General features: G+C 37.4%; 1 protein-coding gene across 1 annotated transcript; it reads left to right on the forward strand.

The window, feature by feature from the left end:
• The first annotated feature begins 3,669 nt into the window (after positions 1-3,669).
• LOC131162770 (cytochrome P450 81Q32-like) lies at positions 3,670-6,237 on the forward strand. Its single transcript, XM_058119371.1, has 2 exons — positions 3,670-4,650; positions 5,602-6,237. The coding sequence occupies exons 1-2, from the start codon at positions 3,706-3,708 to the stop codon at positions 6,217-6,219; spliced, it is 1,563 nt and encodes a 520-aa protein (XP_057975354.1). The 5' UTR covers positions 3,670-3,705; the 3' UTR covers positions 6,220-6,237.
• The last annotated feature ends 6,864 nt before the right edge of the window (positions 6,238-13,101 follow it).

Here is a 13,101-nt window from a genome sequence, read left to right on the forward strand (position 1 = left end):
CAATCAAAAGGTACAATATAAGAGTGCTTTCACATAAAGCAGATTTGTACCTCAAATGCGCATAGTCACAAACACCACGGATGATATAAAATGTAAGCTCGGTGTGGTCTAGATAGTTCAACTCTCAAAAGGTATTTTCTATCACTGTAATACGTACGTGAGAGTGTCAACAAGCAGTCTTTGTATTTCAATGTGTTCTCAATCAAGATGTTCAAACAAAGATATTATGCAAGTTTCAAATATTTCAACTAGTATATATATTTGGTTTGCAAAGCTAAGCAATCTTTGTATTCAGCAAATAATATAAACTTGAATAGATATTGCCACAAAGATTTGTAAATCAAACACAAATATCTTTTCACAACAATGTCAATATGAATACCACAAGATATTTGAGTAAATTTGAAAATGTTTTTCCAAGTCAAAAACAAATACAAACTTCCAAAGATATTGCAATGAGAATGCAACACTCGGAAATTCACCACAAGCCTTCTTAGGGTAGGCTTATTAGAAAAGCCTCCTAAGAATGCTTAGGTTATGCTCTCGTAAAAATCGATTCAAGCACTCACAAAATGAGAGAGCAAACCTCTAAATGAACACACTCAGTACGCTTACAAATGATACAAAGAAGTGATGAAGGTAAGTTTGAGTGGATTTGGAAATAGTATGAGCAGTAGGAAGTATTTAGCTTGAGAGAGAAATTTGGATTTTTGTTTTTGCTAATCAATAACAATTTTCCCAAATGAAAAAGTATATATAGACATACCATGATTTTTGACCGTTAGGGACCTATTAGGGATTGTTGGAAAAGTTTAATGACATTTTAAACATTTTAACCTTGTTTAAAAATATTAATTGCGGTAAAAAATGAGGAGCAACCCCAGAGGTCCGGTCGACTAGAAAGGTTTCGGTTGACCAGATTTCATATGGTTCGGTCGACTAGGAGGATTTTGAACTAAATGGTTGGTCGACCGAAAGTGCCTTTCCAAAGGCGATTTTCCTATTTTACCGAGATTTGGTCGACCGAGCAAATTTGAACTGGCTAGTTTGGTCGACCAGACCGCTAGGATTTTTCCCGAGGACCCTTGGTCGACTAGGTAGTTGGTGTACAATTTTTGCCCAGTTGACCAAATGGTCAATATGTTGACTAGAGAGGGTTTCGGTCGACCAGGAGTTTTGAACTGCATTGGTTCAGTCGACTAGGGCTCTGGTCAACTATTGACCCAGGCCTGTTTTGGTCGACCAGGCCAAAATGAACTGTCTTGGCCGGTCGATCGAAAGTGCACAATGTGTGCATTTCGATCCAGTCTTGAAACATACAAACCCTATTCAAGTGTCTAACAAACATATGTACAAATATGTGTGTCGTAAGGTCATTTATGTCCAAAATTTAGACACCGAAAAAGTCTGGTGTCAATTGACTAGCAAACCCTAAGGTCTTTCTACGGTCATTTTTAGTTCGTATTTGGTTTGAACTTACAAAATAAACCATGCATGTGTTGTGTGTGCTTTTTACAAACCAAATATCCTAATTACTATTACAGACCAATTTCCCTACTGAAAATATATATTACAACTGAAAAATTTTGAATTGATCTTCAAGCTTTAAGCTTTCACATGTGATCAATGTGTCTACTAATATAGACCTGCATATGAACTAGATATTCATTAAATACAGGAATATTTATCATTATCAAAATCGGACGTGACCTATAAGGTCAACAAACTCATAGAGTCAACACTCAAAAGGGATTTGAAACATTTTTAAAACCTAATGAGAGGTTTCTGATATTTTTGAAACCTCAATAGAGGTCTCTGTCTTTCTACCAAACCTCAATGGAGGTATCTGTCTTTTTTTAATGACCCAGAACGCTAGTTTTGGATGAGCCCTTCAGACCCTGCCCCCTATGCGCAATCAAATCAGGGAGATGTGGATAGTATTTTACAATGCTCTAAAAATACATTCATAAAAGCTTATTTGAATGGGCACATTGGAAAGAATTATATAGGTTGTGAAAAGAAACATGGAGGCATGCAGATAAAAATGAAGCTGGAGATACCATTTTAGATTGTCATGTCTTACAATTTGATTATATTGAATACTTACTTTATAAAAGAGAAAGAACACTTTCATTGCACTAGGCAATATAGGTTTTAGACCCTAGATTTAAAGTTGGGTGCATTTGAACAAATTTTAATATAATTTTATATTATATTTTATTCTCCAAACATAGGGTTAATAATTTTTAAAAATTATTATATTAAAAGTCAAATATATTTCTTCTTAACTAAAAAAGATGATAGTCAATATTGTAAGGAATGTAACATCATCTGAGGTGAAAGTTTGACAACACAGCGTACAGTCCTAGTACATATATACCAAAAAATAGAAGAGAAAGAGTAATATAAATCAACAAAGAGGACTTGATGGTGTAGTTTGAAGGGAAAAAATATAGTAAAATTCAAAGAGCGTGATTGGGTAATAAAAGGTAAGGTAGATGCAATTATAGTTTGGAATAGGGTGGCTAAATCTATCATAAAGAAGTAAAAAAGATTTTAAGGAAGTCCAAAAGAAGATACTCAAGGTAGCCAAGAAAATTAGTAGTAAGATTAAGAAGTCCAAAAAGTTGTTAAGACAAAAAAATATTAGTATAAATTATACAAAAGTTGTAGGATATTAAAATCTTGAAAAGTATAAAAAGGAAAAAAAAATGCAAAAAATGTCATTACTGAAACTAAGTATTGAACTTATGATATTTATTTACTAGATTAGACATTAAAAAAACATTTATAATTAAATTCGTAAATATTAGAAAAAGAAGATGCAAATATTTACGTAACGTAAAATATATAAAAGACGAGAATGATAATATTTTAATTACAGAAGAAAACATAAAAGAAAAATATATTTTCATAATTATGTTTATTAATCCATATATATCCTTACATAAGTATGCTATTTAGGAATGTTGTGCTGCTAGTTTAAAGTAACCCAACAAAAAAAAAAACTTTGTTATTATATATATAATTATAAAATTTTATATATATATATATATATAAGTAACTTTTATTTTGAATTCAATATCGCATCATAGTATCTAAAGTGTCACAACGGTGACTGAGCGCGGCCGCCGCCACCCAAGCGTAATTTCATCCTTCAAACATCGCCTCCTGAGCTATATTCAAAATCATAGGATATTTACCCCCAGGGGTAGCTCAATTGGCAGGGCAGGCTTTGGGATTTCCTTTCACGAGGTGAGCCATTCAGTGCATCCCGGGTTCGATTCCTGTGGCAGGCTCCTAAAATTTACCCTCTCCGTGGGCAGTGGGGTCGGCTGGCACGGGGCGCAGGATTAGTTGCAGACCGTCAAAACGAACGTGGACACCCGGAGCGTATCCAAAAAAAAAAATCATAAGATATTTTATCCCGAGATGGGTTCCCCCTTCCTTCATAGTTACTAATGACCCCACCCTCTCCGCAATTTCAAAATTGGCTCTCCGCAATTTCAAAATTGGCTAAACCATTTTTTTTTTTTTTTGCCTATTACGCCACGCTCTCCGCAGTTTCCAAATTGGCTGAACTTTCTATTTTTTTCTATTCCGCCAAGTGCTCTATATAAATATACCCACGTACCCAACCCATAACCCTCCACAAACAATACACTTTCTCCATAGCTCGATCTAGCCACTAGCTATATAGAAACAATGGCAGAAATAGAATTGTTGCACGTTACCTTCCTCCTTTCCTTCTTTCTTTTCGTTTACAAATTCGTAAACTTGCCCAGACAGCGTAAGCCCAAAAATCTCCCACCCGGCCCTCGCGCACTTCCGGTGATCGGCCATCTCCACCTCCTCAGGGACCCCGTCTTCCGTGCCCTCGACGAGGTCTCTCAGCAATACGGCCCCGTTTTGTTCCTCCAACTCGGGAACCGGAAGGTCCTCGTGGTTTCCTCCCTCTCCATTGCCCAAGAATGTTTCACCAAAAACGACATCGTCTTCGCCAGCCGCCCTCACCTGCTCGCCGGCGAACACCTCCAGTACAACTCCACGACCGTGCCTCTCGCCACATACGGCGACCACTGGCGCAGCCTCCGCCGCCTCATCACGGTGGAGATACTGTCGGCGTATCGCGTTGCCATGTTCTCCGGTATCCGGGAGGAGGAGGTGATGCTGCTGACGAAGCAGCTGTGGGAGAGCTCCCCCGGCGCGGGGTGGACGAAGGTGGATGTGAAGACGAAGCTGACGGAGCTGGCGTTCAACGGCATCCTGGCGACCATCACGGGGAAGCGGTACTTCGGGAGGGACGTGGCGGACATAGAGGAGGCGAGGGAGTTCCAGAGGATCTTCAAGGAGTACACGGTGCTACATGGGAATTCCATGCTGGGGGACTACTTGCCGATCATGCGGTGGTTCGATTTTAAAGGGGTGGAGAAGGGGATGAAGAGGGCGATGAAGAAGATGGACGCGTTTTTCGTGTCTCTTATTGAGGAGCAGAGGAGAGTGAGGAGCAAGTCAGGGGCATCCTCGAATGATGATGCTGCGGGAGGCCACGGGATGAAGAAGAAGAGGACTTTGATTGATGAGATGCTGCAGTTGCAAGAGGTTGAACCAGAGCTGTACACCGACCAAATCATCAAGGGTATTGTACTGGTGAGTATGTGCAGGACTGCTCGTCTTGATTAAATTCATAATTTGCATATATATATATATATATATATATATATATATATAAAATAAGTGTAAAAGCAAAAATAAATTAATTAGTAAAATAAAATTTTGGGTAAAATAATATAATTTAAAACTATTTTACATAACTTAACTTATATTAATTATGTCTTGTTATTGTGTCAAATAATTAGTCTTCCTTATTAATATATAAATCATTATTTTTTTGTCATTATTTTTCATTAAACCTTTTAACGTGAAGAAAGTAAATATTATTATTTAAAATGTCAAAATGAATCTAATTAAGTCAAGTAAGATGTGTGTAATCTTAATAAAAAAAATATTGTAACTATAAAATATGACAAATTGAAAACAGTTTTTATATATTAACCAATATTCCATTTTATAAAAAATAAAAAAAAATGAACTGTTTGATTGGCTTAAAATGATTAAATAAATATGCATATAATTCAGAGAAGCAAACAATTTTTGATGGCTGCCTAATAAAATTTACTTGAAAGGAGAAGAACCTTTTCCCTTATTTTAATTTTATTCCTTTTTTTAGGGGTCCTTGGTGATTAAACAAAGAAAAAGATTTTTGACCGCAGGGGAATTTAATCTTGACTCATACTTGACCATGGCTCTTTTTGATGGTCTTAAATATTGCGACTGTTCACGGTGCAGCGTGCCAACTTCCAACAGTCGCATGCATTTGTACATCGTTAATTCACCGTGCACGCCAATCAGTCACGACCTAGCTTTTGACTATATACAGTTATACACCATAATTCAACTCGACTCTTAAGTTTTCTTAAAACAACAACAGAAAAAAAAAAAAAAAACCGGGGTGGGGGCGGCGGCGGAGAGGAATTCATCGAGGCATGGAATCAATTCCAAACTCACTTTCATTTACAAAATCATGTTCATGCATCGCAGACAATGCTCACGGCAGCAACTGAAACTTCGTCCACAAGCATGGAATGGGCGATGGGACTCCTTCTCAACCACCCAGAAGCCATACAGAAGGCCAAAGCCGAAATAGAAACTCACGTCGGACTAGACCGCGTGGTGGAGGAGCAAGACCTGCCCAAGCTGGCCTACCTCCAGAACATAATCAACGAGACCATCCGGCTGTACCCGGCGCTACCCCTTGCGCTGCCGCACGAAGCGTCCGCCGACTGCACCGTGGCCGGCTACGACGTGCCACGCGGGACCATGCTGCTGACCAACTTATGGGCAATTCACAGGGACCCAAAGCTGTGGGATCGCCCGAGGGACTTCGTACCGGAACGGTTTGAGGGTAAGGAAGGCGAGCGGCGCGTGAACGTGATGATTCCATTCAGCGCCGGGAGGCGGATTTGCCCAGGGGCTAGCTTGGCAAGGAAGGTGATGGGGCTGACACTGGCCGTGTTCATTCAATGCTTTGATTGGAAGAGGGTTGGCCCGGAGAAGGTGGACCTGACGGAAGGAAGTGGGATTACCATGCCCATGGCGCGGCCCTTGGAAGCTATGTACAAGCCACGCGCCGCAACCGAGAAACTCTTGCATGTCTGAAAGCAGGGAGGTCTGCGGGTGCGGGGGATTAGCAGCTGATCGCAAAACGCACGCGCGCGTATGAAAGTAGCGTAGTTGATGTTGTTAATTATTAATAAAGCCAATGGGACTGATCTTGGATGTTGGCTTTAAAGTTGGAAAATTTTTACTCGATGTTCAATTTTGTCTGCATTGATAAAATTATATGTTTCTTCCGTCAATAAGTATTTGTTTAAAACTTTTAGAAGAAATTAATTTGTTGCATCTTCTAGCTTGCTTTCCTTGATTGATGTCTTTTAAAATAATAATAACTTTTAGAATTCAATCATGGTGATATATAATAATATACACTAAAACCAACCCACGGTGGATACACACACACATGTGTGCCCCGGGGGAGGGAGGGAATAAAATATATAATTTTTAAAAATTTTAAAATTTGGAGTCGTCACTAACCTATTTTTCTTTTGTGCGGTTAGAACACTTAATTACTACTCATTTAATTGGTTACTAAATTAAACATAGGCCAAGGAACCAATAGTTTGAGCCTGTGTATATCAGGATTGGGATTAAAAGTTTGGTTATGTGAGGGAAAGATATTTGCACCCCTACACATTCGTTTTACAAATGGTACCTAATTAACTAAAAATTATCCCCAAATTTAATTTAATTTTATTTACTCTTTTAAAAAAATTAAGCAAAACAAATAAATGGATAAATGTATAGAATTAACAAGAAATTGAAAATTTTGGGTGTGACTTAGGAATGTGTAGAGACTCGAAAAATAATAATAATTGTTAACCTGATAGGTCACATCCAGTTTTGATTATGACAAATACTCTTGGTATTTGATGATTGTACTAAGGCTTGCATGCAGGTTCACCTTGTGCGTGCTTTCGGACTAAAAGACATACCATAATGGCATACGATGTTCGTGCCAATGAATGAAGAAATATATGTTGTCCTTGTAATTGTTATTTCATTTCTTCATTCTCGGATGTAAATTTAATTATGGACTGTGCACTCCTATGGCTTGTAATAATTTGCATCATGCATGGTAGGTAAGTATGCTTACGACAGACCTTAGTTGGACCTTAGGTACCTACATTTAGTACACAATTCCCCAACATCACTTATCATATCAGGGGAATCAATTCAGGCTAAAAATGAACTTAATTGAGAACAATGAGAGGGTTCGGGGGACCGAACAGTCAATATGTTGACTTGGTGTTAGGGCACCCGAACCACTTTTGAGTGTATCTCCCTCGGGCACCCGAACCTATGTTAGGTTCTTTTTCAACAACCTAGGCACCCGAAAGATCACGTTCAAAATGGGCTCAGACGACCGAATTGGTTAGTCCGGCTAACTGAATTTGTAGCCGGGCACCGGAACTAATGAACATATGCTACTGACTTTTTTTTGGCCGGCCGACTCACGGTTCGAGCACTCGAACCACTGAAAATTAGATTTTTGTCTATATCTATTCGGGCACCCAAAACTCAAGTCGGGCACCCGAACCTCGCAGGTTAAAATTGACCTTATATGTCACACCCAGTTTTGATAATGATAAATATTGATATTTGATGTTTGCCAAGTGTTTGTGTAGATTCAAATCAAACTTCCTTGATGACACTTGAAGAAACAAGAAGACCGTGAAGCCTTGTAATTTACATTGTAATATATAGTCATATCTGAAATAAGGTCTGTAATAGTAATCTAGGGTATGGCTTATATGCTCATCACCTACACATCATGCACACAACATATAGTGTGAGCTCAACTTGACCATAGTAAGACCCTTGGCTCCCCACACACATTGCATAAAATATGATTGTAAAATAATTGTGCTTAAATTGAATATATCTAAACAAACTCAGAGGGGATGGGCGACCGAACCCTAGTAGTTCAAACTGCTTCGGACGACCGAACCATGGAGGTCAACATGTTGACCTGAACCCAGGCGACCGAGCTAAAAATGTTCACATATTCCTCATCTGCCCGAACGTCTCAAAAGGGACATCTTACCAACTCGGGTGACCGAGCATTTCAGTTTAAAAACTAACTCAGGTGACCGAACTCAAGATTTCGGGCACCCGAATAGTATATCAGGCACTCGAAGTCACGTAGTTTTGCTATTGACTTTAATTCGAGTTGCTGAACTAAGACATGGGCGATCGAACTTCTTTGAACATCTTTTTAAGTTGTATCTTGTCGGGCGACCGAACTCAGGTTCAGCCACCCAAACTTCATCCGGTTAAAAATAGTTTAACCGTGGTAAAACTAAGTTTATACGAGCTAAGTGAATTTTAATTGTTTGGAACTTTCTTAATTATCCCCATTATGTCCCGAACAACTATAAATTTTTACTTGCCTATAAATAGGCTTTCATTTGCATAATTAAAGAGAGATTAGCAACCTGATTAGCAAAAAAAATTATCTCTCACCTGAAAATCAAATTCTTGCCCCAAAACTCTTAAACTTGCATCCTTTGATCAAATCTAAGATTGTGAGAGTTCCATTTGTGTTTGTCTATTTGTTGCTCAAAGCTTATACTCCCATTGTTTGTGAGTGCTTGAGATTTATTTTGTTGGGAGTATAGTTTAGGTTTATCCCACATATTTTTCATTTATAAATCTTGTGTAGGACTAAACCTATAAAGCTTTGGATATTTGCACTTCATTGTAAGTATCTAATAGCTTTGATTTTGGTGTGCATAAATTTTTTTTTTTAAACAAGCAAGCAACCTTTTCAAACTAACTTGTGCTCATTTCATTGAAGAAAATCTTTTTGAAACTAGTTTGATTATCTGCATAGTATACTTGGAATATTGTTGTATTGCTTAAACATTCTATGTAGATTCCAAGTCATTGCTTGTGTTGATTATTCTTGAGCATCATACTGATTGTTTTGTGTTGAATACTCTTGAACTTCATATTGACTATACTGTGTTGAGTATTGATTAAGTAAGACACACATCACTGAGCTTACACTATATTCATGTGACTGATATGTTTGTGATTGAGTGCATTACTTGGGTAGAAATTTGCTTTACGTGAAAGCACAATTTCATTGTACCATTTGATTGTAAATCTGAGTGATTCCAGGCGTGACCTGAGGGGGCGGTAATCTAGTCCGGTGGGGATTGGTGTAAAGGTTGAGGTCAGTCCTGTGCTAATTGACCTGGTTTGTATAGGTGCCGCTCCACCCGGTTGAGTGAGCAAGTGATAGTGATAATCCTTGTGCTTGTTAGCCAAGGCGGGGACGTAGGCAAATTGGCCGAACCTCGATAACATTTCTATGTGTCACTTTTACTTTATTGTTTTTCTGATGCATGTTCTGTTAATTAAATCGCTTCATTTAATTCCTGTTATATTTATATTGCTTGCACTAGATTGACCATAGGATTGTGAACATACTACTATTAGGAGGAATACCTAGGTATTAAATTTTAAAAATACCTATTCACCCACCCTCTTGGGATCACGGTAAAGCTAACAATTGGTATCAGAACCATGTAGCGTAAACTAGTTGTTATTTTGTAAAAAGATCAAATATGGCTTATAGCTCTGTGACCCCTTTCCCTGAGGGACCATCTTTCACACGACCTCCTGTTTTCAATGGTGTTAATTACACCTTCTGGAAACAGAGGATACGCATCTACCTTCAGAATACTGATTGGAAGGTGTGGAGGATCGTCTCTTAGGGAAACTATATTCCTAAGAAAACTAAGGGTGCAACTAGGGTTCCTAAGACTGAGGATGAATATGATGATGATGATTTGAAAGCTGTTAGTCTTAATGTCATTGCCATGAATATTTTATAATGTAGTCTTGATGTAAATGAATTTAATAGGATTATGGCATGTTCTATTGCAAAAGAAATATGACATAAGTTAGAAGTCATATATGAGGGTACTAGAGATGTGAAAGACGGTAAGATAGATATGTTGACCAATAAGTATGAGGCTTTTAGGATGAATGTAGGTGATTCCATTCAGAGCATGTACACTAGATTCACACATATCATAAACTCACTACATGCATTAGGAAAGACCTATCCCACATATGAGATGATTAGGAAGATCCTTAGAGGCTTACCTCCTATTTGGGAAGCCAAGGCTACGACCATTGCTAAGGGTAGAGACCTTAAGGCCATAACCTTAGATGAACTGATAGGTTCCTTGATTACTTATGAATTGTCCATAAATAAAAGGCTTAATGAGCACAACAGGGCTAAGAAAGTTACTGCTTTAAAAACCTCCACAACCATATCTAGTGAGTGCAGTGAATCTGAAACTGATGAGTATATGGCTATGCTAACCAAAAAGTTTAGCAGATTTTTCAGGAAAAACAGAAAGTCATTCAAAAATTACAAGGAATCTAATACTGAAAAGGGAGAGCCTAGCAAAAGAAAATAAAATTCAAATGCTCCCACATGTCATAACTGCAATAAAATAGGGCACACCAAACCAGATTGCCCATTGCTTAAAAAGGAATCCAAGCAAAAAAAGAAAGCTATGAAGGCGAGCACTTCATGGGACAAATACAGCAGCAACGACTTGGACACAGATCATAGTGACACGGAGGTCGCTAATCTGTGCTTAATGGCACACGAAGATGAGGTATTGTCCTCTAGATCATTATCTTCATTTTATTCATCTGATTCTAATTCTGACTGCATGCCTACTTTTAGAGAGTTACAACTTGACTACATTCGTGTATCTAAATTATTAGGCAAAATGACCAAAGAAAATGAGGATTTGAAAAAGAAATTTGAGAATTGGTTAAAATTGTTTAATGTTGCAAAAACTTCTCATACCTCCATTTTAAAAGAAAATGATGCTACTATTGTTGAGCTTGAGAGGAAATTGGAGGATAGCTCTAAAATCATTTTTAAATTCACTAAGGGTAAAGAAAATTTTGAAAAATTACTTAGTGCCCAAAGAAACTCCTCAAGTAAAGTGGGTCTTGGTTTTAACGATATTGAAAATGTAAGACAACCTAATCTTTACTCAGGAAATTTTACACGTGAATCAAAATCTCATATTCCTCCTAAAAAACCTAAGTGTAGATTGAAATGTTTTAAATGTAAACAGATTGGTCACATTCAATTTGATTGCTCACTTAGAAATAAGCATGCTAGAATTAGGAAGGTATGGGTAGTTAAGGGAGATCCTGCTACTAACCCCCGTGGACCCAAAAAAATTTGGGGACCAGCATTAGTCATTTAGCTACTTTGCATGTATGCCTAAGATCGTCCTCCTCCAAGGACAGATGGTACTTAGATAGTGGATGGTCACGGCACATGACCGGCGACAAGAGCAAATTCACATCAATTGTTCCCAAGGATGGAGGCTACGTAACATTTGGGGACAGTGCCAAAGGACGCATCATCGGGGTAAGTAAGGTTGGTAAGGATTCATCTCTTACTATTGATAATGTTTTACTGGTTGATGGACGGAAGCATAATCTACTTAGCATAAGTCAGTTATGTGACATTGGATATAAAGTATCTTTTGAAAATGACAAATGCATAGTAGAAAATAAAACAAATCAAAAAGTACTTTTTACTCCTGATAGACATGAAAATGTTTATACTACCTCTCTTGATAATCTAGCTTCACAACAAGTAACATGTTTTTTTGCTATAAATGAAACTAGTTGGTTATGGCATAGGTGTTAAGGACATGCTAGCTTGGATTTACTGTCTAAACTTGTTAGAAAAGAGCTAGTTAAAGGCTCGCCTAAGATGTCCTTTGTAAAGGATAAAATATGTGATGCATGTCAAATGGGTAAGTAAACAAAATCTAGTTTTAAGAAAAAGAAATTTATATCTACTACTAGACCTTTGGAGATGCTTCATCTAGATCTATTTGGTCCTAATTCTGTGCAAAGTCTTGGTGGTAAATCTTATGCTTTTGTAATTGTGGATGACTTTTTTAGATTCACATGGGTGTTGTTTCTTACACATAAAAATAAATCATGTGAACAATTCACCAAACTTTGTAGGGGAATTCAAAATGAAAAAGGATATAAAATCACTCAATAAAAAGTGATAGAGGCACAGAATTCAAAAATTAATGCATAGAAAAATATTGTGACTTAGAGGGCATATCACATAACTTCTCTGCACCTAGGACACCTCAACAAAATGGTGTAGTAGAAAGAAAGAATAGGTCACTGCAAGAAATGGGTAGAACTATGTTGAATGAGCATAACTTACCTAAATATTTTTGGGCTGAGGCTATTACTACTGCATGCTATGTTATGAATAGGGTGTGGATTAGACCATCAATTAATAAAACACCTTATGAATTATGGAACAACCATAAGCCTAATATTTCCTATTTTCATGTGTTTGGTTCTAAATACTTTGTGCTTAGGGATAATGAGCATCTATGAAAATTTGACCCTAAATCTGATGAAGGCATCTTCCTAGGATATGCATTAAATAGCAAAGCATATAGGGTTTTCAATAAAAAGAACTTTAACTGTTATTGAGTCTTTTCATGTTGTGTTTGATGCGTTTAATCCATTTTCTAATAAAGATGATGAAGATGATATTGATATTAGAAAATACTAAGAGCAAATGTCAATTGAAAACAATGCAAGTGAAAATCAAGAAGCAACTAAAAAATCACTTGAAGATAATGAAAGTGGAAATCAGGAGTTGCCTAGAGATTGGAAATTCATTAGAAATCATCCTATAAATCAAATCATAGGTGAACCATCCCGTGGAGTAGCCACAAGATCCTCCTTGAGAAATATAATGAATCATTCTACTTTCTTATCCCAAGAAGAACCTAAAACTATTAAAGAAGTCATAAAAGATGAGTCTTGGATGATGTCCATGCAAGAAGAGCTTAATCAATTTGAAAGAAGAAAAGTGTGGACCTTAGTTCC

Source organism: Malania oleifera, chromosome 8 (genome assembly GCF_029873635.1).
Source record: "Malania oleifera isolate guangnan ecotype guangnan chromosome 8, ASM2987363v1, whole genome shotgun sequence".
In the NCBI taxonomy this organism is placed as follows: domain Eukaryota; kingdom Viridiplantae; phylum Streptophyta; class Magnoliopsida; order Santalales; family Ximeniaceae; genus Malania; species Malania oleifera.